The sequence below is a fragment of the Aythya ferina genome, assembly GCF_964211825.1.
Source record: "Aythya ferina genome assembly, chromosome: 1".
Lineage (NCBI taxonomy): Eukaryota > Metazoa > Chordata > Aves > Anseriformes > Anatidae > Aythya > Aythya ferina.
The window spans coordinates 41,071,977-41,094,244 of NC_140296.1; the positions used below are offsets into that span (position 1 = coordinate 41,071,977).

General features: G+C 34.9%; 1 protein-coding gene across 1 annotated transcript in view; it reads right to left on the reverse strand.

Annotated features, from left to right (window-relative positions):
- KLHL1 (kelch like family member 1) overlaps positions 1–22,268 on the reverse strand; it is a 242,208-nt gene that overhangs the window by 118,343 nt on the left and 101,597 nt on the right. The window contains exon 5 of the mRNA XM_084510820.1: positions 17,575–17,771. Within this exon, the coding sequence (XP_084366946.1) occupies positions 17,575–17,771 (197 nt within the window). The remainder of the gene's footprint in view (positions 1–17,574; positions 17,772–22,268) is intronic.

The window sequence follows — 22,268 nt, forward strand, 5'->3', positions numbered from 1 at the left end:
CTTGACTTTTTTTCTTCTTTCCTTCTTTTTTTCCTTTTTTTTTTTTTTTTTTTTTTTTAATTATCTTTTCTGTCTCCCTGGGCAGAATATTGTACAGTCACACACCTTATGTGATAGAAAACATCATTTTTGCTGCTAGGGTGCAAATCCAGTGGTTATCACAACAGTGTGGGGACACATATAAAAGGGATCATAAACTGATAAGCCTGATCATGAAGAAAGACAAAGAAACTGCAGACAATGGATTGAGGACTGGCTATAATTAAAAGCTGAAAAACAGCTTCTCTACCTAGGGGACTGCCAGCTTTCCTTAACTGATAGCATATGGCCATTCCCTGGAAAATGTAAACCCTTGAAAACATAAATAACTACTGCTTTCATTGCATTATAGCATAGGTCATATTTGAGAAACATTTTAAATGATGAGACTAACCAGTTTCAACATACATTTAGAAATTAACAGACTTTTTAGTGAATGTGGTCTTAGTAGAATTAGACAATTTTCATAAAAACACATATATGTTAAAGTGTGTGCGATCAGTAGAAGAAAAAAATGGGTTCTTTATCATTTCATGGGATTTGGTCAAGTAATTTTAATTATTTATATGTTGTTTTCATCTTCACTAAGTTGATATTTAAAAATATTAAAAATACCAACTTGTATGTGCCTGAACTCATTGAGATTTTTAGTATTTAAACTGTTAAGGCTAAACTTACTGTTGAGGCTGTAAGGTAGTAGGGTTCAACTATAAAAGGCAATGCAGGAGATACAACTGTTTATAATATTATTTTAAGTGTACAAATTACAAACAATGATGAGGATCAATACTTGCCCAGAAGAAACTGTAAATAAACCATCATCTGTACTAAATATTTGAAAAACACCACTGAATTCATATAATCCCTGAGAAATTGATGGAGGCAAAAGAAATATACTATAAGAAGAAGAAAGGGAGAGGAAGGAATGAATGAACACCATAAATGAACAGTAGAGCTAACATAGTCATTTCCAGAAATCCTTAATAATTTTTCTGCATTTTCTGCCTGTCCAGCTTTATTTTTAAGCTTCAGTTATATGTTCTCTGTGTAACACAATTGTGTTACTACTTGAAAATGATAAAGAGGATGTACATCTACACAGGACGTACGAAAAAATATTAAAGAGGACAAACCAAAAAGGAGGGGAAGAAAGAAGGCAGGCAAGTTGGAAGGGAAGATTTAAGGGAAAGAAGGAAGGAAAGAGAAGGAAAGGAGAGAGGCAGAGAAAAAGTGAGGAAAAGTGGAAGAAATTCATTATGTTGTGAAAGAGATGGAGAAGCAAAAAATGAAATTATGCAGTTCATTAGATACAGATATAACACTTCACATGTATTTTACACGTTGATCATATAAAGATCACATGTTGATCTTACCATTTTTGTGTATATTCAATGTTTCTTTTTCTGAAAAGGTTGCATGATGAAAGCTGTTCCAGTGCGTTGATAAGCTTTTTATTAAATATGGAATTGCATCTTTCTGTGTTTTTTGTTGTTGTTGTTGTTGCTTTTTAATAAAGGTACATGGTTCAGATTATTTACAATTACTTTTAAAACAGTCAATTACTCTTAATACAATCAATGATGCCTTTGTTGAAGGTATCGATTACAAAGTCTTTTAACAACTTTAAGCCTAAATGAGTTCTAAAAATGTAACAGTTTTAAACCACGCTATGTTATCATTAAATACATATATATAATTATTTGTTTATGGTATGGAATTTCAATGAACATTTCCAGTCAAAATAAGACACTGTGGTATTTCTCTGTTGTAGGAAAAAATGCATGGTGAACAGTTGTTGAGAGGAGGGAAAGGGAGAAAGAGCACCAGACACCATGCTTCTGCAAAGTTCAATTTAATAAATGAACCAGAGTTCATTTAACCACAGTTCATAAGCTGTGTTAGGAAATACTTCACACCAGAGCGCTAGATAAGCCATGTTAGGAAATACTTCACACTCCCACACATACACACCCACACGCAGTTACAGTCTGAGACTGGCCCTAAATGTGAGCCTGGAAGGAACGCAACACTTGCTCCCATTCCCTGCAGAATGCCTGCTCAACAATATCCTCCTCCCCCTCCCTTCTGGCCCCAATCTCTTTTACTGGGAAAGTGTCACACAGGCCACCAATCAAATCAGTCCATGATGACACCATGAACCACCTTTGCAGCAATTTCACGATTTGTTCTCTAGCTTGCTGCCCCATATCCTGTATCAAGCCTTATCACACTGACGTTGTTTGCATTGCATTGTCAGCCATAGCTCATTATACTCATTCATTCACTCCTGATCAAGGCAAGGTCAGGATGCTCCTGTGACAACAGTTCAAATTCTGAAAGATTGCAGTACCATAAGAAATGTTCTAAGTGTGAATAAAATAAAACATTTAATGAACTAGAATTCACATTAATTCCAAGGCTTTGGCTGGAGTAACATGCCCATGAGACGGATATATCCAAATCCTGTCTATTAACTATGAACATTTTTAAAATATAGGATGAGAAAATAAGAACATGCACATTTCTGTTTCCCTGGCTCCAGTTAGAAAGAAATACTTGCAGATAATATTGTTGTTTCGTCCATCCTGTTACACACTCCCCCCACACACACCCTGAGGTTTAATTTTTTGAGATGTTATTGTATTTATTTTTGTATGACTTCAAGTTCTTCCCAGCCTAGCCAATACAGAAAGGAGTGGTATGTCCTGCATTATACTGAAAATGTTACTGACAAAAAAAGAACAGAATGAATACTCCAACACTCTTCACTATTATTAGCCAAAAACTAACCATTGCATACATCTTACCCTTTAAAATGAGGAGCAGCATCTCAGTAACTCAGGATGTCTTTATGCTTTTGAAAGACATATCACAGTCTTATCCTGACTGACAACAGTACACCTTCCTGTGCTTAACGGATAATCTTGTAAATGTTAAATGTTTTATATCAATGCTTAGTGAAAATAACGTTATAACTTAGCTCTTAGTATGGGCCATTTTATGAATGCTAGTCACTGTCTATTCCAGAAAACAGAGCAATGACTAGAGTCAAGAGTCTTGGTCACAGAGTTTCTAGAGACTGGGATTTCTACTGCTCTCAGACTCTTCACTTTCTCAGTCACAGCTTAATCCCTAAAACTGACTGTTCTATTTAATGCCACTCCTGTATCTCCCCTTCCTCTCTTTTATCTGTCAGCGCTCCCTGTGTCACTTCTATTACCCTTTCCTTGTCCCCTCTCACTACCTGTGTACTTCAATTAGGCTAACAATCCAATTAGTCCAAACAGTCTTCCTTGTTGTCCAAGATGCCCACAGAAAGCTCTAGTGGGTCTTTTTTCTACCCTAGAAGACTTCTGCTAAATCCTAAAATATTGGGAATAATACATAGACAATGCAACTGTAGTTTGTTCTCATGCTTTCTTGGTGACCCTGAACTGCAATGTCAATGCAATGTTTTCAGAGAATTTGGGTCTCAAGTTCTGATTTTATACTATGCATACAAGTTGTGCATTCTAGAGCTTTGTTATATTGTTGTTGTTGTTTGTTTTTGTACTTAGCCACTTTTGGATAGCCTTTGTGAAAACAAACACAATGTTTATCCCCAATGCAGAGACATACCCTCAAGTCTTACCAAAGACACACAAATGTAAGGTATTTGATTTTACACTAGTTTACAGATTTAAAGGCTTAGAACTCATAGCTACAGAATTTATCTGTCATGATTCTCGTCTTCTTCTTCTTTTTTTTTTTTTTTTTTTTTTTTTTTTTTTTTTTTTAATGTATGCCAAGAAAATCCCCCCAGATTCACTGATTCACTCTCTTTGGAGTGCTTTGTTAGTCTGAATCTGTGTCAGCACACACAGAACTACAACTACCACACTTACTGATTTTAGGAATCCACCAATGCTTTTTAGGTTAAGAGTCTGCTTGCCCTGAGCTACCCTCTACGAACAGCAATTTATTTATGCCTACAGTTCAGTGAGATGAGGCAGGATTTATAAATTGAAATATTCTTGACTTGGCAGATGGAGATGTAGATCTGCTGACCTGACAGTCAAACCATCATCAAACCCACTGAAGAAAGAAGAGAGATATCACAGCACCCTGAACATGAAATTCTATTTCTGGTAGCACTGTCAGGATTTTAGCTAGGATGGAGTTCGTTTTCTTTGTAGAGACTCATATGTGCTGCATTTTGGATTTTTGATGAAAACGGTGGTGATAACACACTGATAAAACCAATAAAATGCTGCAGAGCGGTGTCTGCATAGAGCCAACGACTTTTTTGCTTCTTATGCTGTCCAGCAAGCAAGGAGGCTGAGTGCACAAGAAGATGGGAGGGCACAGCCAGAACAGCTGACCCAAACTGGTCACAGGGATATCCCATACCATATCGCATCATGCTCAGCAATGAAATCTGAGATAAAGAAGGAAGAAGGGGTTATGGCATCTGTCTTCCTAAAAAACTGTTATGTGCTTTCCTAGAAGTGACTGAATGCCTGCCAGCTGATGAGAAGGAGTGAATTAATTCCTTGTTTTACTTCACTTGCATGGCTTTTTCTTTACCTTGTAAACTGTCTTTATCTTAACCCATAAGTTCAAACCACAACACATTCTGAAGTGTACTAAGTATTAACATGATGGGATACCACTGTTGCTGCTGAAGATTCAGGTCTAGAATTCAGAAGCTAGAATGAACAGTGCAGAATTCTGCCATACAAACCTTTTCACGTGACATTTAGGCATAAGATGATATCATCAGGCAGTTACTGATGATAAAGAAGTCATCAGATTGTGATTAATACAGTACAGACTACTTACTTAACTATTATCCTGTAGATTTCACAGCATTTTACTACCAGCAGTTGTCTTCTCTATTTCCTGTTAATTATCTTGCTGTCCATATGCTAGTTCTTGAAATGCTCTTACTTTCCTCTTCTCCTACTGTGTCTTGATGGAGTGGTACTGCAATGTGCCATGTCACAGCTGTATTAAGGAGAACTTAAAAAAAGCAGCACACTGTGCTAAGTGCCAATTATTACATTCAAACAAGCATCTTAAAAATACCAGAAAGCTGAAAAGTGATCTGTGAACTAGAAATTATTTTTGAAGGAGAGAAAGGAGAAGGAAAAAAGAAGTTGTAAGCAAGAGTCACAATAATAGTTCATTGTCATGAATTAGGAAAAAAAAGAAAGGTACTATAACATAAAAGATCAAATTTTATGTTTGGGTTGAAAGTAAGATAATCAGAAGGATTTGGGGACTCCGTGTTTGCATTATGTTTCAGTCTTTTTCAATTTTGCTTGTTGCTAGATGGCTTACAGTGATAAGATTGAGGAAACTGTAAACCTTAAAAAATACACTTTCCATGCTTATATTTCAAAATGTACAAGACGCACAATATTTATTTTTTTTTTCAGGAATGTCCTGGCATTTGTAAGAAAAGAATTAGAATTATAATTTAAAAACAGTAGCAGAGACGCAGTGATCAGTTACATTCAGCAAAGTTTTAGCACGTCTTCTCAATTCTGTTGTCAGTGGTGTGGAAATAAAAAGTTTTGTATTGAGATGTATATAGTGTGTATAACCTTTTGCAATACATTATCTTCTTCATATAGAATATTCCAAACTTGTGATTAGAATCCACAAGGTTAAAAGCATGAAAATAAACAATTACAACTTTCCAAACTCTGATTCCACTCCTCTCTCCCTTTGAAAAATATGTTTAGTAGATTAACGTGTCTATTTTAGTCATAAGTATATAGAGTCATTCTATATTTCAATTAGATAACACTGACTTTATTTACCCAGCATGTCGCAAGATCATTTAGGACATGTACGTAATTTAAACTTCATTCTGAAATCTTAAAAAAACCAACAGTTGTTACAGCACTATATACCTTTTGAAACAGCATGTAACGTACACTAAAACCTTATTAACACCACACTATATGCAATATTTCCAATTGAGTAAGCAATAAACGTTCCTTCTAAATAAAATAAAGGAACAAAAAAGTAAAATGAAATAACAAATAAAATATAAAATTAAAGTAAAATAAATGAAGAAAACAAAGTAAAATAAACTTGCTATGGATAGAAATATTCTATTTTAAAGTTTTTTTTCTTAATGTATTTTCATCAAATTTATTCCTATTTTTGCTCTGTTAAGAGCATGATATATTGCATTATTAGACAAAGACATATTCAGCAGTGTGAGTAACAATGTTACCTCCCAGTGTGTGACAGAATCTTTTCCACAATTCCCTCCACATTGTACTCTACCACAATATCCTCGTAGGTGGCTGGACAAATGTTTGATTAGGGCTTTTAAAGAGGCAATCAAATAAAATAAATACTTTAAAAAATAAAACAAATTAAATAAAATTTATGTGGCTGTCTGGAGTCCCACTAGTTTTCTGTGAACACTATCCTTAAAACCAAAGCAAAACAAACCTTACAGATAAGATGCCTTAAAGTTTGAACACAGCCTGCACAGTTCATCTTGCAGATTTACGTTTGCTGTTTGCAGTGCAAGTAGGACACTATGTACAACAACATATTTTGGAAATGTCTGCCTGACAGCATAAGAAACACAAAATCGTAGAATGCTTAAAATTTCACTGTTACTGCTAACTTGTTGCTAGCATTTTACCAATAGGTTGTTTCTAATAAAAGTCAGTTAAATGTTAGCTCTGATAATCCCATCTGCTGCACAGTGCTAAGTAAAATAAAATAATATTTGATTTAAAATATCTGAATTTCTGTTCCATGTCATTCCTGGATAGACAACGCACATCTAAGACCACTGGAAGTGTACAAGTACTATATTTAATACACTCAAAGAATAGTTTAGGTGGGAAACAACCTCTGAAGGTCATCTAGGCAAACTCTCCATTTGTCTAACTAGGTCAGATTACCCAGAGACATCTGCAGTCAAGTCTTTAACATACAGGATGGGTTGCACAAACTCCATTGGTTGTTGCTCTTCTGGTATTTAAATACCTGCATGATTAAATAATAATAAAAATCATAACAACAAACATAGTATCTAATCAGAATTTTCTATATTCCAACTTCTGTCTCCCATCCTGTAATGCTGCACCTCCAACAAAGTTGAGCACTATCTTCTCTATATCCTCCAACTAGGTGGATGTATAAAACAGTAAGGTCTCCCTTAGCTCTCTCTTACCTAGGTTGAATGGGCCCATCTCCCTCAGTCTTTACTAGCATGCTGTATGCTCCAGACCCAACCAGCTCGGTGATCTTTGCTGGATTCACTCAAGTATATCAATGTCCTTCTTGTCAATACAAGAACTCAAAACCATACACAGCACTTCCTATGTGGTCTCACAGGTTCCCTACAGAGGAGAAAGATCACCTCCTTCAACTTGCTCTCCTAATATATTCCAGGACACTCTTGTCATTCCTTGCTGACATTGTATATTCCTGGCTCACATTAACTTTGTTGTCGACATGGACCCCCAGATCCTTTTCTGCAGAGCAGCATCCTAAACAGCTGCTCCCCAAACTGCACTGGTGCAGGGTTCTTTTTCTCCAGGTTGCAGGACTTTGCACTTCCCTTTGCTGAACTTCAGGAGGTTCCTATCAGCCCCATTTCTCCAGGCTGTCTAGGTCCTTCTAAACAGCAGCCCAAACATATGCTCTCCACACCGTATTTTGGTGGCATCTGCAAACTTGCTGAAGGAGCACTCTATGCTATCATCTAGGTCATTAATGAAGATGACAAACTGTATTGGACCCAGAAGTGATCCCTGAGGAACATCACTGGTTGCCAGATGGACTTTATACAGATCACAGCTATCTGAGCTTGGCAGTCCAGTTTTCCACTCCTCTTACTGTCTATCTGTATCTCACCAGTGTCGTCAAAGTTGTCAAAACAAACTATGACACAAAGACAACAAAGTTATTTGGTCAGTGTCTAACTGGTATTTCTTAAATAGTAGAAAGTCAATCAATGACCCTGTGTATAAATTACGTTAAAAAGTATATGTTAAAGAAATAATTAAATCACAGTAGTAGACAGTTTGCTCGCCTCACTTGTTACCTGATAACAGGTATAAGCATATTAAAACTGAAATACACCACTAAAAGTACAACCATAACTCATTAATGATTGTCATTACCATGTATCAATATCCAAAATTACATTTATTACATCTTATTTTGAATATGGAGTATTGTTACAACATATGCTTCGAGATGAGCTGCTGTAAGTGGAAATGGATAGGAAAGGCTTTACATACCAGTCCCATCTGACATCATGCTAAACAATATACAGGGATGGCTGCTCGGGATAGGCTGGTCAGCAGTCAGCGGGTGGTGGGCAATTGTATTGTGCATCACTTGTTTTGTACATATTATTATTTCATGTTCTGTCCTAATAAACTGTCTTTATCTCAACTCACAGGCTTCACTTTCCCATTTCTCTCCCCAGTCCCAGAGTGGGAGGGAGGAGGGTGAGCCAACGGCTGTGTGGTGTTTAGCTGCCGGCCGGGCAGCTAAACAATTAATAATACAATCATTGAAATTCTTTCCCATAAAAGATCATTTAAAGAATTTGCATATGGCAGACACTTTACATAAATGAAATTGTTGCTCTGTCTGCAATATAATCAGAAATCTCAGTTAGCTAAGGGTCTTTATAAAGTAAGTATATGTCACTGATTACTTACATGCTTATAATTAAGTTTGAATAATGTTTTGCTGTGCTGATACTAATGACCCTTGTGGTGTGAAGCACAGAACTGTAGCTAAGAGAGACTAAACACCTCCTGCATCTAATTCATTCACAGGCACTTGTAAACACTCCGCATCTCCCAGGCTTGGAACTGTAACATATGTTAGGGTGCTTTTTAATTTTAACATTCTGACAGGGTTACAGACACATCAATCACTTTATTTAAATACATTCTTCTACTCATGGAATTTTTACTTTTGGTTGTCCTCCTACTCAGAGCCTCAGAGTAATTTGAAGATTTTCCAAGTTTATGTTTAGTGATTCATCTTGGAATATAGCAAAATAAAAACATGGAAAAAAGTATCATCTCACTATTCAAATTGAAGTTTCAAGATGCAAAATGATCACTGGAATTTAAATAACTTTTCCTGACAAGTAAAGCAATGTCAGATTGAAAAGTTATACCTGTAAAGTTACAACTTTTCCATTCAAAACTTCAACATTTTCCATTCGAAACTTCAGACTTCAGTCAAATGGCATGATTTTGAGATGTAGAAACTGGTAGCATAACTTGGACCGTCAAAATCAAAATTTCTAAGTATTATCTATATGTCACAACACAAGCAGAACCATGCTCTTCACTGTGGGAGATAGAGCAAGCTACAGCTGAATTCAAAACTTCACCGAATACGAATAATTTTTTAAAGAATTTCCTATGCTGTAAGACCAAACTGTAATTATCTATTATGGAGTAATATGACATACTTTTCATCTCTCAGTATTTACTGACATAGAAAAGTAGTTGTTATAAGAAGGACCACAGTTTATTAAACTGGCACGGTCTATTATAACCTTTTCCTCTTTTAATGCAGAAAAGTAGCTGTTCTGAGAAACACTACTGGTACATCACAGCCTTTATTAAACTAATGTGGTCTACCACAAACTTTCAACAGTAAGTATAAAGTGGTTCAAAGTAAAACACGCTATAAAAAGACATATTTTCTAAAAAAAAATGCATCCCAATCAAGTTGCGATCACACTATTAAATTAGACATTATTCTGTTTTATAACAAGACAGGTAAGACATACTACAGTTCTAATTTTTGACCAATTTGACAAGCTGATAAATTGCTAACTTTAGAGATTATCTTCCCTTCATGTGAAAACCCTGGAAACTAGAAGTATAAAGAACTGTCATTGAAACAGTTAGAAGACTGTAGTTGGTTTAGCTCATTTCCATTTTACTCTTTTGTTTCTTTAAAAAGGCATCACACATGCAGGTCACTCTACCATCATGTAACTCCAACAACAAATTAGGAAACGAAAGTTATAAGACATATGGCTTTGCAGATTTAAAACTTATCGAAAGTGACGCGCTAGTGAAAAAAAAAAAAACAAAAAAAAAAAACAAAAAAAAAAAACACAGATTGTCATTAAGTACAGAAGTCTTAAATCAAGAGAGACACGGATATTTGTGCTGCCATTTAGCAGATTCATTTAAAAATGGTAGGGCAATTTCACACCTCGAAAATAAAACAGCCCACAGTAAATCTGATACCAATGAGACCACACATTTTTTTCCACTTATTTTTAAGTTCTTACTTCAAATGCTTTACCTTAAAATATTGCTATACAAGGTTTACTTATAAATAAAACAGATATAATGCAAAGGTAGAAGTCTCCAAATTTCATTGTACACTAACTTTTTATGAAATCTACCTTCCTCTCCTCCCCCACTACCATCATGACTTGGTATTTGGCAAGTGTATTTTCTAAGGATTTTTCAAAGGTTCTCTGGTTTTCTCTGACTACTTCTCTTCCTTTGTCCCCTCCCTGCCTCCCATCTCCATGCACACATTTTTTCTTCACTTATAACTCACTTTTCAAAAGGACAATTTGATACTTGATACTGAAGACTGAATATCTCAGTAAATATCAGACATATTACAGAACTATTACACTCATGAAAAGGAATATATAACTATACACTTAATGAATTTTACTTCTATTGAGAGCTTTCTCCATCTCAGCATTGGCTCTTTGCATTTGGAAAAAAAAATGTTTGTTAGATTTGAATTAAGTCTGAAAATACTGTGTCAACTATGCAAATAAAAACTTTTAGTCATGGATTCCCCAGATTTCATTGTTGAGGGGATCTGATTTTGTATCTAATGTGACAAAAAACATGTAATAGAAATGACTTATCTCCTGAAATCTACAGAATACTCTAGTGGTAGGGAGCTTTAGCAGCTCTTTCTTCTTCAATATGAAGAGATTTTCCTGGCTCTATCTTGCCCTCACGAAGTGTTATGTGAAAGCACAAAGCAAGCTGTGTATATATATATATATATATATACACACACACATATATATAAACAAAACAGTGTAATTTAGAACTTATTAAATATCAAGTCTGATATTAGGCAAGGAAAATTTATTTTGAAAAATCATTAAAGCATTTATGGAGATTAAATGAAGCTGATCATTTTCATATACTCATTTATTCATTTTATTCATTTTCATTAAAATACTGTTGTAAGGACAACTGTGATGAAGAATGACTTTCTAATCAAATTTAGTGGTGGATGAAAGCCATAAAATGTTGGTTGAGAATGAAATAGTAACAGGGAGTTATCCTAAGGTTCAGGAACCTTAAATGAGTAACTAAGTGCTATAGCGAATGCCTTATTTTAGGAATCGGTTAATATTTAATTTCACCAAAGTGAAAATAAGAAGCAAGATTATTCTAAGATTAAATTTAACTTGAATCACAGAATCACAGAAACATTAAGGTTGGAAAAGACTTTTGAGATCATCTGGTCAAACCATCACCCTACTACCAATGTCACACACTAAACAATGTCCCTACGCACCTCATCCAACCTTTCCTTGGCTACTAGGAAAGCCAAGTGCCTTTTAGCCCTGGTGAAGGGCCTAAAGGCGAAGACGTATGAGGAGTGGCTGAGGTCACTTGGACTGTTCAGCCTGGAAAAGAGGAGGCTGAGGGGAGATCTCATCGTGATCTACAGCTTCCTCGTGATGGGGAGTGGAGAGGTAGGCGCCGACCTATTCTCTTTAGCGACCAGCAATAGGATTCACGTCATCAGGTTTCATAGACCTGTACCTGTTTCATAGACCTGTCTCCTTGTTAGCTGCATTCCTTCTTGGTGCTTCTTTGGACTGCATTGCTGTCCTTGCACACCAAGCAGGGCTGCTTCTCGCCTTGCTGCTTCTAGTCTCCTTCCTGCTGTGTGCGCTGGCCGTCAGAGGACCTAGTCACTGAGTGAATGGTGGGCCAGCTGCAGGGGTCCTGTTTTATAGGGTCCGGAGCAAAGGCGGGGCAGTGGTGGCCACTGTGACCTCAGCAAGCCTCTGTGATGGAGTGTCCCACGTGTGGCCAAAGGCAGCTGTGGTGGGAGCAACCTGGAAGATGCCCTCACGTGAAAGAAGGAGGAGGGTTGGGGGGCTGAGGGCTCCTTTTCTGGGGCTGGCTCCCCCGGGCCATTTGGCTTGCCAGGAAGAAAGGCTGCCCCTCAGCCACAGGGACTGCCCTGCACCTCCCACCCTGTGCTCTGGTTTTGTTAACACTGTTTTTTAGGTAATTTCATTCTATTCTTTACGGAAAAGAACAGAAGCAAGGGACATCTTTAACCCTAATTCCCATATACGCTTTGTGCTGAGTGAAGAATTTCTTCCTCACATCATATCCAATTTCAATCTTCTCTCCATTTGTTCATAGCCATTATTCCTTGTTCCATCGCTACACTCCCTGACAGCGTCCCTCTCCAGCTTTCTTTTAGGACACTTCTATAGGTTAGGTTAGGAGGCAAAAATGCAGGACCATGCAAATTGCAGCCTAATCTACCTTGTTCCACATGTTCCACACAACCTTTTCCAGCTCAGGCTCAAGCCTCTGATCAGTGTAACACAGAATCATAGAAACATTAAGGTTGGAAAAGACCTCCAAGACAATCTGGTCCAACCATCCCCCTACCACCAATGTCACCCACTAAATCATGTCCCTAAGCACCACGTCCAACCTTTCCTTGAACACCCCCAGGGACTCCACCACCTCCCTGGGCAACCCGTTCCAATGCCCAAAATATAATCTGTTGCTTTTGTCTCTGAAACTTCAATGGCATAACTCAGAAGCAACAAAAATAAGCCAAGGAAATGAATTGGACCATCATGAACATTTTACAATCATTAGAATCTTGTGCCTTGTGTTACACGGGCCATATATTTTTCAGAATTGGACAAATTAAATATGACAGATAATGTTAAAAAATACTGCTAAAATTTAATTAGCTCAGAATTAATTTGGGGCAGTAGGGAAGTAAAACTTTTCATTTGGAAGATATAGGAAAGAAAACTTTTGCGAAAACAAAAATATAACTTGAAAGAAGTATTTTGTATTTTCAGAAAATGTTCTCCTTCAGTAATTTCCTTTAAGATTTCTTTCCTGTTCCTGACAAGATTTACCAAAGATGCCTGGTTTGCCAGTTTTTTAGAAGAAAACAAAAAATAAAATAAATTAAAAAAAAAAAAAAAAAGAGAAGTAATGTGTTAAGCAGTTTTTCACTTTTAAGTGCTAACTTGTGTGTTAAGATTCACTTTTCAGAGTTACTTTTCCAAACTGTCTAGCTTCCCTAATTTTACCAATTTAAAAACAACCAAAGTTGGAGAAAGGGGAGATTTTTTTATCCTCTTTCTAAATTCTTTCTTCTTTTCAGCATTTCTGTCTGTTCATTTTCTCTTGCAAGAACTGACATTTTCAAATAGACATATATATACATATTTTCCCTTTGAAAACTTCCAGGGAGGTAAGAAACATTTTTAATCATTGCAGCACTGAATCTATGAAGAAATTAAATATTGCAACTGCAATTACTCTCACAGCTCATACCACATTTGATTTCTGGTATCTGCTGATATAGCATTAACTCCTTGGAAGAAACCACCACTCTAACATTAAACTGTTCATGTCTCGGATATCCCCAAAATGCTGATTTTGAATCAATGCTGAAATGATTCACTTGAAGTATACCTCAAAATCATTGCTCATTCTATAGCATATATTATGTCTAAAAATTGTTTTCTGAAAGCCAACTTGAAAAACTTTGTCTTGTTCCCCACTTTCACAGTCAGTGTAAAATTATTGCTATTTGAGTCTTTATCTCAGAAAACTTCATAGCACAGAACTAATATTTGTAGTCAGTTCTAACTGTATTTCTCTTATAGCAGGGGCGACCTTATCGCTCTTTATAAGTACATTAAAGGAGGCTGTAGCGAGGTGGGGGGTTGTCCCATGTGCCTGGTGACAGGACGAGGGGGAATGGGCTAAAGTTGCACCAGGGGTGTTTTAGGTTTGATATTAGGAAAAACTTTACCGAGAGGGTTGTGAGGCATTGGAATGGGCTGTCCAGGGAAGTGGTGGAGTCAGCATCCCTGGAGGTCTTTAAAAAATGTTTAGATGTTGAACTTAGTGATATGGTTTAGTAGAGGACTTGTTAGTGTTAGGTCAGAGGTTGGACTTGATGATCTTGAGGTCTCTTCCAACCTAGACAATTCTGTGATTCTGTGATAACAGCATGGTTAGTACAATACATATATATATTATTTGACAATTATTGGCTATAATATTTAATAGATATAAGGGGTCAAAAAGAATTTCATGTGCTTAATGTAGAGTAGATATTTTTTGTAAATTTAAAGAACAAGACAAAAAGTACATAATCTCAGTCATTATCTTCATTTTTTCTCTACTTTGGGGGCATGCATATCTACTCCTCTTAGTCTTGTTATTTGTACTCTTGGAAAAAAAAAAAAAAAAAAAAGCTTGTTTTTGAAAATTAGCATTATAGAACTGGCTACTCAGACAGTCAGCTATAAATTCTTATCAATTGAACATATGTATTTTTAAAATACTTTGGTGCTGAACATCTAGAAAAGAAACCCAGTATTTTGAAAGACTGAAAAAAATGTAGGAAGAAATCATTATATTATTTCACTTTTTAAATTCCTTTAGAGTTCCCTCAAATGCTGTCAAAGTTGTTTGGTTTTTTTTGTTTGTTTGTTTGTTTCTCAAAAATTTTCTTCCTATAGGTGCTTTTCATTTATCAGAGAGACTAATTTTCTGACACTTCCACTATTTATGTGAAAAATGTAAGTAAATATTTTAGACAATTAGTTAAGTAAAATTCACTTCACCTGTTTTACATGGTTCACATTTTGGGGGGGAAGGGGAATAAAAATATCCTTACAAAGCAGAAAGACCCAAAATTTGAATGCTGCATTTATTAATCCATTATTCTGCCTTCATACTTAAACTATTTATTTTATATAGCTCTCACAGAAAAATAAATTTCTACAGGCAAACTACTACACAGTATGTCAGAGCTAAGGGACTGCCATTATTTCCTATTCAAAACATACGAGCTTTTGCAATGATACCATGGAAGATAAGGAGTTGTCACACAGCCAACATTTGAGATACATCACTTGCAACTCTTAAAGAAAGCACCCTGAAAAGAAAGGGTCTTTAAATCCTCATTAAATCATGAGAGCTTTTTTAAAAACAAGAATTTCATTATCCTTTTTTAAGAAAGGCTTCTCCTCAAATTGGCTGCTTAAGGCAGAAGGAGAAATAGTTTTTTAACAACCCTGCCCTTGCCATATTTGCCATAGATAAGTTCATTCTCATTACAGTTCATACTGTTTCCTTGGAGCCTGCAGGAAAAATAATGCTTTTTGTCACTTCAGAGAATATGCATCAGCTTCTTTGCTCTGATCAGCACTTTCCTACCCTTTCTTCATGTCACAAAGTCTCTTGCTCACTGTTCTTCCACCCACCTCTCCCAGGATATCTAGCCTGTACTCTGGCAATTTTTCTTGGTTATATATGTGGGAAAGAAGTAATCCCTCTTCTCTTACATAGATTCAACCTGGTCTCTAGTGCTGTAGTCAAGAGAGATAGGTAAGGCACTAGCCCCATTCTGAATAGCTCATCCACAACATTTGACAGAAACGAGTAAATCAAGTAGATGTGAGCTGCCTCATACCTAAATTCAATAACACTGTTCCCATGAAAATATCATGCCCTATGAATTAGACTTTTATGATTATCTTTTCACCAGGTCCAGAGTTGAATAACATACAGGTTTTTTTATTATTATTTATTTTTTTAATACTATAATTGAATAGATGTGATTATTTGTCTTTCCTGAAAATATAAATGTGTAACTATCATGCATGCTTGCAAGATTAATTCTAACTACATCAGAGTTTGCATATTAAATACAACTGACTTCCTTTTTGATCTACTATCATTTGTTGACAATTTTCCCATTGCACATAATTCAGATTTTATATCCAAGCATTGGAACCTGTAACTTACTATATAATATACCTTGTATCTTATATATAGGCATAGATCTTTGTGATCCACCAGCTGTTTCAGTCACAAGTCTTCAAAGGTACTACAATAAGTAATTTAATTCACCCCAAAAATATTTCAATAAGGTGTTTTAAAGAATCATAAGATCTTTTGGAAATTAATTTTATTCCTGTTAGTTTGTTGTTTATATAATTTCTCATTATATTGCCTATCACAGAATCACAGAATTTTCTAGGTTGGAAGAGACCTCAAGGTCATCGAGTCCAACTATGTTCCAAAACAAACACATAAAAATAATACACTATATGTACTGAAAGAAAAAATGATAAAAAGGTTTAATTTATTCTTACAGACCCATACCTGCTTACTTTTTAACACAATCTCACTCTAAAATAGCTCAGATGAATTCTGCTCTGACAGCTTATTTCTCTCCATGAACAGAAGAACATCAAACACTCTAGCTTTGGCTCAGAAGACTAGCTTTATATGTCTGAAGACAGATAAAATTAAAACCAGACACAGACCAAGCTCCATGTGTGTTAGATGGATATAAATATCTCAGCTGTAGTGGTAAGAAAAACACAGTTAAACCAATGAACTACAATATGGTATTAGTTACTCAAAAGAATAAATAAAATAATGATGTAACTGCTGGACAAGCCAAGAAGATTTACTGAAACCTTCTGTATTACTTCAGTAACAATTTCTAACTAGACCTTAAGGGACCATTATTTCTCAGAAATGATAAGTAATCTACTCTTTATGTAAGCTTAATTTCATGAGCCAAATGTTTTTAATTTTGTCAAACTATGCAGAATTAAATGGCTACAGATATGATTTAGCTTCTGAATAAGTACCGTATTTTTGCTCCGTTGATTCTGGTTAATTTCTAATATTTATGTCATACAGTTCTCTTAGGTGCCATTGGAAAAAAAATAAAATGCTGTCAGGACAACATCCATCATTTAACTTCTGCTCATTCATTTCATTGTCCATTATGTCTTAATCTACTTCAGTGATGAATGAAAGGTGGGATAATGTTTCAGGGAAAAAACAAACAAACAAACAAAAACTTCTCTTGATATTGCACTGACGTACAAAAAATTACAAAGCTTCCCTAAAGCAAAATGGTGATTAATAAATAAATAAATAAATAAAAAGTATTCTAAGGACTTATACATAGCTTTGCTGCTATCAACTGTATTTGAATATGCATTTAATTAAGGCATATACTGTTCTCACTCAGCAGGACATTACAGAAAGTGAATTCTCATACCTTCAAGGAAGTTCAGAGGAATTACCATTCCTATGGTTTCAAAACAGCCACTTGTAATATAAAGTACAGAAGGATTCCAAGTTCAAAATTAGCAAGATAATTTTACTTAGAAAATATATAGAGGATTCATATGATCATAATTCGAGCTTTCTAAAACTGCCTTACCATTGTGTAGTTGTGAGCCACCTTCATTAGCTCTGTGCATCCTTGTGCATCAGCAAATGCTCGTATTCCCAAACAGTTGGATGGGTGCAAAAGCTTCATTAGAAAATGGCAGCAAACCTCTACCACTTGAGGGAGTTGGAGGAGGCAGGCAGCTGCCAGAAGATTTTCAATAGTGTCCTCTTTCAGCTCCAGGCAGCCTAAAAAAATTGAATAATGTAAGCTTGGCATTAAAAAGAAACAAACAAACAAAACATGCAGCATCTTTTGTAAATAATTCTAGCTTAATATAAATAGTTCTGCAGAAAAAGTAAGCAGAGGATTAATGTCTATGACTGGACACTTCAATTACACGAACATTACAGTGTGTAAACATTAATTCAGCTATATAAGATCGATACAAATAGAGATGGGAACATATTGAAAGAAGAAGCATCTTGAGAACATTGTTTTTGTGTCTATAATGAGATTAAAATCTAAGTATCTATATAACGACTTGGCTGTGATTTATTTATTTATTTTGAAATTGATGATTAAACTTGCATTATCTTCAGTGGTACAGACTAAAACTCTCATCTTTGCAAAAAACTCAGTAACTGGCTAAAAAAGTATAATTAAAAATATAAGTATCTTCAAAACAATACTTAAACATTTCAAACTTTTGGTACTTATTTGTAACATGATTTGGGGGGTAATTTTACCTAAATAATATATTTCATATCTCTCAAAGCATACCATTCTTCTAAAAGACTTTTACATTAGCTAGAAGAGCATACAAGGATGCATAATATTTATCTTTCATTTATTTTTACATTATATTTAATTTTGTCACTTCATATCATCTCTACCTTACAGACTGATAAACTATTTAATAAATAAAAGGTGAAATAAAATAATATACATTTTAAAAAACATCCCTTTATTGAAGAATAAGTATCATTCTTGTCATCATGTCCCACAAGGCTGTCATTTTTAAATTAAATCTTTGTATGGTCTCTTACGTGAATAACTTGAGACAATAAATTAGACAACTCAGGAATAGCTTGGAGAACAGGAAAATAGAACATGATATGAAAATGTGTAAGTCTAATATAAATTGTAAGAAACTAACACTTTAACTAACACTGTGCTTGGAAAAATCTCTTCACACTGTAAGAGGATTAAGTGTATATTGATCTTTCTGTTCAAAGTATTATAGTTCAACTGTTTGATAAACTACCTCTTTTCCCCATGCAATTTTTGTGTTTGTTGTCATATAAACAGAAATCTACATGTCTTAATAGTTCTATCACATGGCATTGAGCAGTTCCAAAATCCTCAACTTCACAACAGATTGCCATAGAAAAGAAAAGCCGTTTTATATTGCAATACCAAACCAGAAATACAATAATACTGAAGATTTGACCTTTTTGCCTCCTTTAAAGCTAAACCTGTAGCTTTTAATACAAGATGGAAACTATGAAGTTATCCTTTCTGGTTATAATACCTCCCTTTTATAAAGATTAGAGCAGCAGATCAAGTACACAGCATAACTTCAGTTTTCCTCTGCTTATTCTTATACATCTTTTATATCCATGTGAGTTTCTGTTAATGTTATCTGACTGTTCATACCACTTCTGTCCCCCCCATATTTGCACAATATAGTCAGAAGGCACAGTATGAAGCTGATGCTTGGTTGACCCATGTATTTATCAATGATAGTCCCAAATTTGCTCCATGATTACAGGTAACCACTGGCCCAACACCCTACTCACTACATAAACTGTAGTTCTACTTTGTATAGAAGCTAAAATATATATATATTTTTTTTTTTTCCAGGTTAAAACTGATCATCCCAGTACTAAAAAGCAGGAAAAAAAATGTGCAAAACAGCTATCAAACAAACAAACAGAGTTTTAAATCTCTTTTTCTTACACACTACTTATTTCTCAACAACAATCTCAAAGAAGTCTCTGACCAGACAAAACTAGTCTGGATAACTGTTGAGGATTGCCAGAAAGATTGAAAGAATTGTCACCAGCTATAAAAAAAAAGTTCACAGCTTTTATCACTAAATATAGCATTAGAGGAAACAGATAGTTTCCATACAGGAACAGTCCCCTGGGTCTAGCACATTAAGTTTAGAAAGAAAAAGAAGGAAGAAAAAAAAAAAAAAGGGCAAAAAAAAAGGCACTTAAGAGTCTTAGTATATATAATGTGACCTCCTCAGACAGTTTTATATTGACAGTTAGATGATCCAAGTATCTAATCAAAACTGTTTAATATGCTATTCAAGGGGGTTACTTTTAATGTTACTGTTTCCTCAATTTACTTCCCTCTCACACTTATGAAATAAGGGGCTTGCACAACTATTTCAGCATGAGCAAAACAAATTAACTAAAGCTTAAAAATCTCATTTTGTGTTACATTAATTAGTATGAAAAAAGGCTAAAAAACAATCAAAAATGTTAATGGATTTTAATTGCTACTCTAAATTATAGTTCTATTTGTGACAAATTTTATGTGCATTGTTTATGCAGAAATTAAAATGCTTATCTTTAGGATGCATCCTTATAATGGATATGTACGATTTATTATTTCACTAACAAAGTTGTAGCAGAGAGAATATATAAAAATTCCCTGATATTTTTATTGTCTTTGCTAAATCTCTTTCTCCTACTCTTTAAGCTAAACTTTTCCAAATAATTTTGTGTATAGGGAATCACTGCATCTTTGAACACATTGCAGACTAACATGGTCAGTGTGTGAGTCACGGGAATCAACTTCCCGCAGACAGTGACCATTAGGTATCAACAGGAATACAGTTTTACCACTCAGTAGGTGCTGCTCACTTGCTCTGTGCATGAGCAAGAAATTTCAATCCAGATACATAACATATGGCAATATAATTTTATTTCATGTGCACAGTAATCTATTTTTCTCTCTTGTGTAGGTAATTAATCTGCACATTGATCCATTCATGCAAAGACCCTTCAACAACATTAAGATACTCTGTGAGTCAGGGTACACAAATGAAGTCATAGGAAATGTCAAGTAATCAGAAACAAAGGCTAGAGCTAATTCCTTTTAGTCGAGTGTTTATCTTCTAACCTTTCCATTTCATGTGACTTAATCAGTTGTATTGCAGTTTTGAAGAGTTTCTTAATATGACTTATAATTATTTATTTTCATAACGCTAATATATTTATTATACTTTATTATGAATCATTTTTAAATATTTTTAATAAATTATAATTGTTTTCCATAAGCTAACCCCTATACTCAGTCCTGGTAAGGCAGCTTGTTTATTAGGTCTCCATTTTGTAAATAAAACTGTAGATAGTATGAAGATAATAGTTATTCAGCTTTTGAAAAGTAGTTGAATTGTTTGAATAATGGTTATGAAAGTGAACTGCTTTTTTTCAACAGGATCACATTTCAATGACAAATAGAAAGAGCTTATGAAAACTGTGCTATGCTTCATACCACTATAACAAACCTTTTTGACATTTCTTATTTAATCTTACCAAGTCTTAGGTATCTACCAGGTAGCAATCTGAGCTAAACATTTTAGATTTCCCTTTATAATCAACAGAGAGAAGTATGAAGATACAGCACATCTACTCTGTTTCAGTAGTCCACTTTAGAAGGTGATGGATCACTCCCAAGGATTGGTTATTTCTTGTAATTAACCATAAAAGAAGCACCTTCATTTGACTTGCTCTGCCACTGTCGATATTTATACTTGGTGATATGAATTCAGTCCATCTGCTCCCAAACACACAGTATTAGAATGATTGGAACTAATAGGGAACAGGTAATAAAGAGTCTGGAAATGCTTTAGTCCCTTTTCAACACTCTTTGGGTCCACTTCTGATTTTCACATTCCTTATTACTGTCAACTCCTGGAAATGATATAATGTGCAGTAATTATCTCTTACATTCATCCATGAAGAGCAGCCAATGAAGTCTGCAATAAAAAGTAGCTTCCTCATAGCAGAATATGTGCTAGTCTTCAGCTGTTTTCTGAAGTGAATGTTAAATTTTTGGTTTGGACCAGTATCTTAAAAGATATATTCTACATTGTATGATCACTTACACTTTTTGTAAATGTGAGTTTGTTTCCAGAAGAGGAAACACAACAGGCAGTATATTCCTTTTGCAGAGGATCCTCCTCATTTAACACTTATTTTCTGTTAACTATTTGTTGCAAACCAGTATCATCAGCTGCAAGTGAGGTAAGACAAGCTCTCTAAGGCTTTTTCTGTTTATTTCCTTACACTTTAGCATTTTGCATCAGTGAAAATTTGGAAAGGCAGCCTCACTGCAGATATACAAATTCATTATTAAATAAATAAAATAGATACTACAAGACAAGTGCTTAGCCTCCTACACAAATAAAAAGTGCAATTTGAATTGAGGAAAAACTTAGATCTGACTATTATCTGTATTATCAAGACTATTCATCCTATACATTAGCAGCCAAAACCAAAACTAAACACAAATTAACCTAAGAAGTATGCGTAACTCAAAGAAGTTTCTACTTGACGTACTTGACGGTGCTGATGAATTACTTGAATTTAGGCCAATTTGATATCTGCCACAATAAATAGAAGACAAGTTAAAACACATGACTTAACTATGAAAATACTTTTCCCAGCAGAAAATTGTTTCCTAACAGAAACATTTTCCTGTCCTGACAATTTCAATCTTTTTCT